This window comes from Vulpes lagopus, chromosome 12 (genome assembly GCF_018345385.1).
Source record: "Vulpes lagopus strain Blue_001 chromosome 12, ASM1834538v1, whole genome shotgun sequence".
In the NCBI taxonomy this organism is placed as follows: domain Eukaryota; kingdom Metazoa; phylum Chordata; class Mammalia; order Carnivora; family Canidae; genus Vulpes; species Vulpes lagopus.
Genome location: NC_054835.1, coordinates 11583978 through 11591526, shown reverse-complemented (window position 1 = coordinate 11591526; position 7549 = coordinate 11583978). Strand labels below are relative to the sequence as shown.

Genomic DNA, 7549 nt, shown 5'->3' with positions numbered 1-7549 from the left:
AGGGGGGTGGTGCCCTTCTGCCCAGGGCTGACCCTGGCTCTGCAGGGATGGGTCGCTGCATCCCGGGTGCAGGGCTGTGCACACTCAGGTCTGTGTGTGATCTGGGAGCACAGAGGGAGTGGGCAGGAGCACAGGGAGGAGGGCCGGGTGAGGCTGTGAGGTCTCCGGGCGGCTGCCTGTCCCCCTCTTTGCAGAGCACCACAGAGGCTGGAGGTGAGAGGCGGGGGACACCAGGTCCCACCTCCCTCCAGTGGTACAGTTGTGCCCCACCACCCAGCAGGGCCAGTGTGGACGCAGGGACGGAGTCTCCACAGAGCAATCTCCAGGAGCAGGTACCCAGGACTGCCTGGGAAGGCCCATGACCCCGCCCAGGTCACGGTCCCTGGTCATCTTATATCGGACTCTGGTCCTAGAGCCGGAGCTCACGGAGACTGACTTCCAGGGTGAGAAGCTGGGGTGGGTGTCTGTGGGTGTCTGGGCAGGGGTGGGTGCTGGGCCCCACAGGGAGGAGCCTCAGAAGCTGAGGTGGGGCCAGAAGCCAAGACGGCTCAGAGCACCCAGCTGGGGGATGGTTGTCAGGGAGATGCCTTCGGGGGTCCCTTCCTGGCTGTGGCCCCTCTGGGAGGCTCTGGGCTGGGTCTGTCCTTATAGGGGCTCACAGGGAGTCAGGCATGTTGGGGGGGGCCTCTCTCCTCCCACGTGGGACTCCATCTGACCCCTCAGAACCCCCTCCCATGGCCCCTCTCACAGAGGTGGAGCAGCCAGGTGCAGGGGTGGGAGCCTGCACCCCTGAAGAACCAGAGGATGGTCCCCCTGCAGCTGGAGGGCCCCCTGCAGAGGCTGCTCCTGCATCAGCAGGTCTGGGGGGAGAGGGGTGTCCACAGAGACTCCTGAAGGGGCCCTGGAGCCAGCAGGTGACAGGGGTGCAGGGACAGGTGCCACCCGTGTAGGGAGAGCTCCTGGCTCCTGGTCCCCCTCCTCCTGCAGGAAACCAGGCCCTGCTCTGGATGGGGTAGACCCGCAGGGGGCGCCAGCTGCCACCACCCTGAATGTACCTCCTGCTCCACAAGGTCACCCTGATGTCCCACTAGGAATGTTGTTCTTTATCATGGTTTCTCCCGGGGGGTTTTTTCTGTTACTTTTGTCATTTCACTTTTGATGGAATCATATATTTTAGGCTTTAAATAAAAGTACATTTTTTATTTCACTATTTATGAGCATGAAGAATGTTTGAATGCCCTGCATCTACTGTGTAGTCACAGAATATCTCAGTCCCCAAAGGACACCCTGACCCAGAAGCCCTCCCTGCCCGTTGTTCACCCCGCCCAGCCCCTGGAAGCCCTAAGCTGCTTTTTCTCTCTGTTCCTTTAAGTGTTCTGGATGTTTCCTGAAGTGGAATCATCCAGTCGGTACCTTTGTGTCTGCACACAGATTTTCAAACGGGACCCCGTATGTGTGTGTGTGTTTATGTGACACAGAATTCCCCTATTTCGGTACTGAAATCCCTGAAGGATGAAAGAGGAGATCATAACAGAGGCCCCTTGAATAAATATGGGCACACTCAAGTGGTCCAAACCCTGATCCTTCTGGGACCCCACAGCCAGACCCCAGGCAGGAGCCCAGACAGTGGGTTCCTCCTGTGGCCAACACAGAAACAGGGGAAATGCAGAAAGCTGGAAGACACCCCTCGGAGGGCAGAAGCATTGTCACAACCCAAGGCCAGAGAAAGGTTTCACAAGCCTCTGGTGCAAACACTGCTCCATGTCCATGGGGTCCACAGGGACAGAGACCAACACACGCACGTGCAAGGGGAGGGGAGGACGCGGGGAGTATGTGTCAGAGACGGGAGCTCCCGGGGAGGGACTCTGGCAAAGGAAACCCTATGGGGCAGCGCTGGTCACCCTCTGACCGGCAGGTACATGGTGCGGGGACCAGCGGCCCTGGTGAGGATGTGAGGGAACAGAGGCCCCCGCAGGTCACTGGAGAGAAGGGTGACGGCACCCGTGTCTGGGAGAACAGGGAGCAGCACCCATCCCAGCCAGCAGGTGCACACATCACCTGCCGTTCTCGGCCTCAGACTCACCCCCCGGAAACCCTGGCACGGTTTTTCAAAGGTGTATTTTCAGGAGCCTTCATCACGACGGTCGGGGAGATGGCAGGGAAGGGACAACACTAGTGCCCGAGGAGGTGGGTGGCATCCCCGGTCCCAGTCCCCCTGACAGGAGGCCCTGTAGCTACTGTCACCGCACCCCTCAGGGCACGGATCCGGGAAGGCCCTCCTGAGTCCCCTCCTGCCACCCGGCCCCTGGGCACATTCAGAGCTGTTGGAGGAGGCGGTGGAGAGGATCCAGGATGACGGCAGGTCCAGGAGAAGGAAGGTCAGTACGGGGAGGACCGCTGCTCAGGGCCTGTGCCACCATCCAGGGCCGGGGCTGTGATGTCCTGGGACCTCACCCCAAATACTAGCTCCTGGTGTATGGACCCCACTTCTGTGGTTTCCCTCCCTCCCTCCTCCCTCATTTATTCAATCCCTCATTCATTCTTCTCCCTCCTTCCCCTTCTGACTGCCTCCCTCCCTCCCCCCTCCCCCCTCCCTCCCTCTCTTCCTTTCCTCACTTCCATCCTCCGCCTCTGGTAGCCCACATCTCACCTGCACCACCAGCTCTGTCCCCAGGGCTGAAGGCCGTAGAGGCGTCCACCCTCCCAGGCTGCAGGCTGGCAGCAGCTGGCAGGAGCAGAGGTGCCCCTGGAGCAGGAGGCAGGAGGGATTCCTCAGGCAGGGAAGGGGGGCACTCCCCCAGCAGCAGGCAGACCCAGGTGGTTGGAGGGGGCATCACTGGACAGCAGTGCCTGCAGCTGGGTTTCCACACATGCCCCCTCCCCAGGCCCAGCACAAGCATCTCCTGATGGCCTTTGCCCCCCAGACACAAAGTCTAGCCTAGGACCCCCTCCACACACCCCACTCCCAATCATTTCCACTCAGCTCAAGTGATAAGCAATGGACAGTATTTGAGGTGGTTTCGGGTGCACAGAGCCATTTGTGTGTGTGTGGCCCCCGCTGTAACGTCGCTGCCATTTTAGAGAACAGGCCTTCCAACGGCAGGATGCTGAGGCTCCAGACAGCTTTCTGGAAACCTGCCTCGGTGCTATGCAGCCCTTCAGTCCCACCAGCTCTTCTCAATCTGTCCAGGCCACAGAGCCACAGCCTTGGGTCCTCAGATGGCCAAGATGATGGACACACTGAGGATGACAGCAAATCCCCCCCCTCCCAGAAGGTGAGGGTACCACTGGCTGAGCCGTCAGTCACCAGGTCAGGGCTCCGAGGAGAGACCAGAGGCACACAAGTAACTGAGGAACACCGGAAGGTCAGGAAGGGACAGTGAGGGACTTGGGTTTTTCCTGGGGCAGCTCCGTCCCCCTAAACCCTCAGTGATGCCTCTACTGGGAGGGTGGCTGTCACTCCAGGGGCACCAGTGGCTTCACTGTCAGAGGTTGCCAGCTTGATCTGTGCACAGGCAGGGAAACCCTGGCCACATCCTGGAGAATTTCCGGAAACAGTAGCCACTCGGTGGCAGCTGACCTGGGTCAACCTTCCAGCTGCCTGAGGTGGGATCAAGCTTCAGGCCAGCATGCTGCCCAGAAATGGCCGGAGAACCAGGTCTCCACTTCCATAGTTTCCAAGTGTCTGGCTTGTTCGTATGGTTAGTATACTTTGCACTCTGGGAAATCTCTGGCTGTCTAAGGTCTTGAAAATGTTCTCATGTTCTCTGTTGGAGAACTTCTTGTAAAATCTCTTGTCTATATCTAAAGACCATCCGGAACTGAGTTCTGTTGGTGCAGCCACCTTGGGAAAAGTGTGGCACTTCCCCCAAAACACTAAACTAGAACTCCTACATGATCCCACTACCGGGTGGACATTTGCAGGACATTAAGGCAGTTTCTGGAAGTAAGATCTGCACTCTCCCACCCACTTTCCGCAAGGTGGGGTGGCCACCCTTAGCAACAGGACACCTGCTTGGGAAGTCCTAGCAATCCTCCCCCAACCCCCCTTGAGGCAGGTACCTCCTTGGACAAGGAGCCGCCCCAGGGCTGGGAGGTCTGCACAGCAGCACATTCAACATCCTGGGTTGTAGTAGGAGGAGACAGAGGACAGCACCCAGCCGGAGAGGGGCAGGACACATGACCTCAAACACAGCACCCTGGCAAATTAAATATATGAGCGGAAAGAACTTTTGCGTCGAGCAGAAGCAGGAAGCTCGCTCCAGCATCCAGCCGTCGGCCTGTCTTCCCTGAAGCAGGTCAGAACACTCGCATGGGGAATTTCCTTTCCCGGGACAACGGGGACGACGTCCTTATCACCAGAGTCGAGGACTGAGGGCCACCTAGGCTGTCCGAACACATCTGGTCAGACTCGCCCTTATCTTCCTAAGACAGCGTGCAGCAGCCCTACCCAAGCCCTGTGTCTGTTAAGCTTCACACATTACAGCTTCTTTGTCACCTCTTTGTGTGCTTTGTTACACTTCTGTGTGCTTGTCACCTCTGCTGGTCTCCGGGTCTTGTCAGGCTCACACATACCTGTGAAAACCAAATGCTTGGCCTGCTTCTCTCCTGTTCATCTGCCTTTGTCTACATCCAGACCCAGCGGAGGACCTTAAGAGGCTTGAGGAAAACAATTTCCTCTCTGGCAATGCTGGGCTCTGGGGAAGCGGGGCAGGCAGGAGAACCCACTCTGTCTTCCTGGCCTCGGTTCAGACCGACCTCTGCTGGGACGCAGCACACGCACAGCATGGCAAGGGGAGTCAAGGAGAGGCTGGGGGAGCCTGTGGAGCTACCTGACCCCCAGCCGGGGGATGTGGCCCCCGTGATGAGTCCAGGCTGTGATTAGGAATATTATAATATGGGGCAGCCTCGGTGGCGCAGTGGTTTGGCGCCGCCTGCAGCCCGGGGTGTGATCCTGGTAGACCCTGGATCGAGTCCCGCGTCGGGCTCCCGGCATGGAGCCTGCTTCTCCCTCTGCCTGTGTCTCTGCCTCTCTCTCTCTGTGTCTCTATGAATAAATAAATAAAAATAATCCGTTTTAAAAAAATAAAAAAAGAATATTATAATATGAACAACCCGAACATCAGACCTTCCCCCTCTGGGTGTCATAATTGCTGCTCCTTGTAGCTGCTACTATTGGCTTGGTGACTTTTCTGCACTAATTTTATCAAACCTGTATTCCTTGTTGTGTGTGGCCACTGAAGTGTCTGATCTGTTAACGTAGTGGTCAGCTGTTGATTGGGGGGATTTCCTTAAACATCTGGACCCCCCCATATCGAGGAAAACAAGTCCTGGTTGTGGCACACGGGGAAGAGGGCTCTGGGTGTGTGAAAGGTTACAGCCTTGGCACCTGACAGGCCGCTTTCAACTCTGCCCTGGCCATCACTTCCTGCTTACAGAGTCTGATGATCATCGGAGGGGAGAGCCTAGGGCCTTCTCAGGTCTGCCCTGAGCATGCACCTAGGCAGGCATGCAAGTGTCCCAGGGGCTCAGGAATAAGGCCCTTCTTCCCTAAAGCTCCTCCTCAGCAGCCTTTCTTCCAGTTATTCTGCTCAGTTTATATTTGCGCCAACTGTCACCCACTGCTCTAGGCAGCAGAGACTCGCATATGCCTTTAAATGTTTTGGACAGTGAATGCCCTCCAGTAGCCACCTCACCACTGGAAGGTTTGGTGGCAAGCAAGAAGCCATGGATGACTCCAAGGGTCTGGACTTGGTGCTTCCCTCTCCTGAGTTGGGGATGCCTGTGGGAGGAGCAGGTGGTCAGAGGGTGGGGGGAGGAGGTACCTGAGGTGCACAGGTGGGAGGGATGTGGGGCCTGGGCCCTCAGGTGGGTGTGTCTGGCATCTGGACTGAACAGGTGTCCAAAGCTGCAGAGTTGCTGGGATCACTGAGGCCCTAGGGACATTGCCCTGGGGCCCTTAGGGCAGAGAAGGAAGGTGATGGGGCCCCAAGGGGACTAAGCAGGAGAGAGCCATTCCCTTGGGGGAAAGTGGGTCAGGTCCAGGCTCACAGGGACAGAACTGGAAGCCTTGTGCTCCATGGAACAAGCCAGTCCCTAAAGGTCTGATACTAGAGGACCCCAATCCCGAAGGATGGAGAGCAATCCAACTCATAGAAGTGGCAGGAGCTGCTGGCTGTCAGGGCTGGGGCTGGGGGCTGGGGGGTGAGCGTCTCTTGGGCAGAGGTTAAGGTTGAGATGATGAAAAAGTTGTGGCCACAGAAGGAGGCGACAGTGCATGTACACTGAATTGTACACTTAGGCACACTCAACCGTGTTGGCTGGGTGTCTGCTCCCCCCACATGCAGAAGAGGTAAGTCAGGAGACCAGGGCTGTCGCTAGTCCCTGGATGGCCCAGGGACATGATCCTGTCTCAGTTCTCGTCCTCATGCTCTGCCCCCTGTTAGGAGATGGAGCTCATGGTAGGCACTCAGTACATGCTGGCTATGCAGTGCATGCACACGTCCTGGAGAGAGCGCACAAGTGCAAACCGACTGTGGCCACTGAGGAATCCCAACGGGGCCATGTCCAGACTGAGTGGGTGCCCACATTTCCCAAATACCAGCGCAGAACTATCCATTTAAAACAAAGGCAGGAGCTGGAAATACTGCAGAGGGCTCCACGCTCCTCCAGGCCGTGCTAGCAGCCCACCAAGGCCTCTGACGGGCAGGGGTTTGGGGCTGAGAGGCGGCTCCAAGCACCCCTGACCCTGAAACCCCGTGGCTGGGGCCTGGCACGGGTACTGGGAGGGAAGACCTGGCTGCCCCTTGCCCCACCAGGCTGGGTCCGCTTAGAACCAGGGAGAAAACCTTTTCCCTCAATTGTTCTTTTTAAAATTGGTTGCTCGGCATTGATACAGGAAAACCACCAAGAGGAAACTGGAGCCGATCCCAGCTGCAGATGGCGCAGCTGATGAACACGGACTGACCACAGAGAGGGACCTGTGCCAGGCGGTCTCAGTGTGTGGGGATGGCCGGGGGCCTGGACTTGCCCCTCAGGAGCCCCGGATGTCCAGGCGACCCTTGGGCACAGCCACGAATCTCAGCTTCTTCATGACGGGGGGCCAGCCCAGCTTCTGTCGGTCCCACAGGTACTCTGGGGACAGCACCTTGGTGGGCTTGTGGTCCAGCAGGTACCTGTTCAGGTGGCTCTCATCGTGCCACATGGCCTCGAGCCTGTTGGCCTGGTCCACCACCATCGCCTGGTGACAGGCCGTGGTCAGCTGGAGAACCTTGACCACCGACCCCCCGAAAAAGCCCCCTGCATAGTAAAAGTCACCCTCGTCTCTCGGAATGTAGGCCTGGGACTGCAGCCGGCGCTCGTAGGTGAAGGCCTCGCGGGCCGCCCCATAGAAACCAGGGTGCAGGGTGCCAAAGAGGGGGGACAGGATCTCCACGCCCATGTGATCGCAGAACTTCATGTCCACATCCATGCACACCAGGTAGTCCACCTCGTGGAGGAAGCGCTGCTGTGAGAAGTTGCTGATCATCTCCATGCGGTGCATGGACAC

At 58.0% G+C, this 7549-nt stretch overlaps 1 protein-coding gene across 4 annotated transcripts in view; it reads right to left on the bottom strand.

Annotated features, from left to right (window-relative positions):
• Positions 1 to 1244: 1244 nt before the first annotated feature.
• Positions 1245 to 7549, bottom strand: part of ABO (ABO, alpha 1-3-N-acetylgalactosaminyltransferase and alpha 1-3-galactosyltransferase) — a 44439-nt gene continuing 38134 nt past the window's right edge. The window contains exons 10-11 of one of the 4 annotated variants that reach the window (XR_005983089.1): positions 5826 to 7549; positions 1252 to 5047 (exon numbers count right to left, since the gene is read on the bottom strand). Coding sequence is in view for 3 of the 4 variants with exons in the window: in XM_041725006.1 (XP_041580940.1) it covers positions 7034 to 7549 (516 nt within the window). In the remaining variant the exon portion in view is untranslated. The other 3 variants (XM_041725006.1, XM_041725004.1, XM_041725009.1) reach the window with 3 other exon arrangements.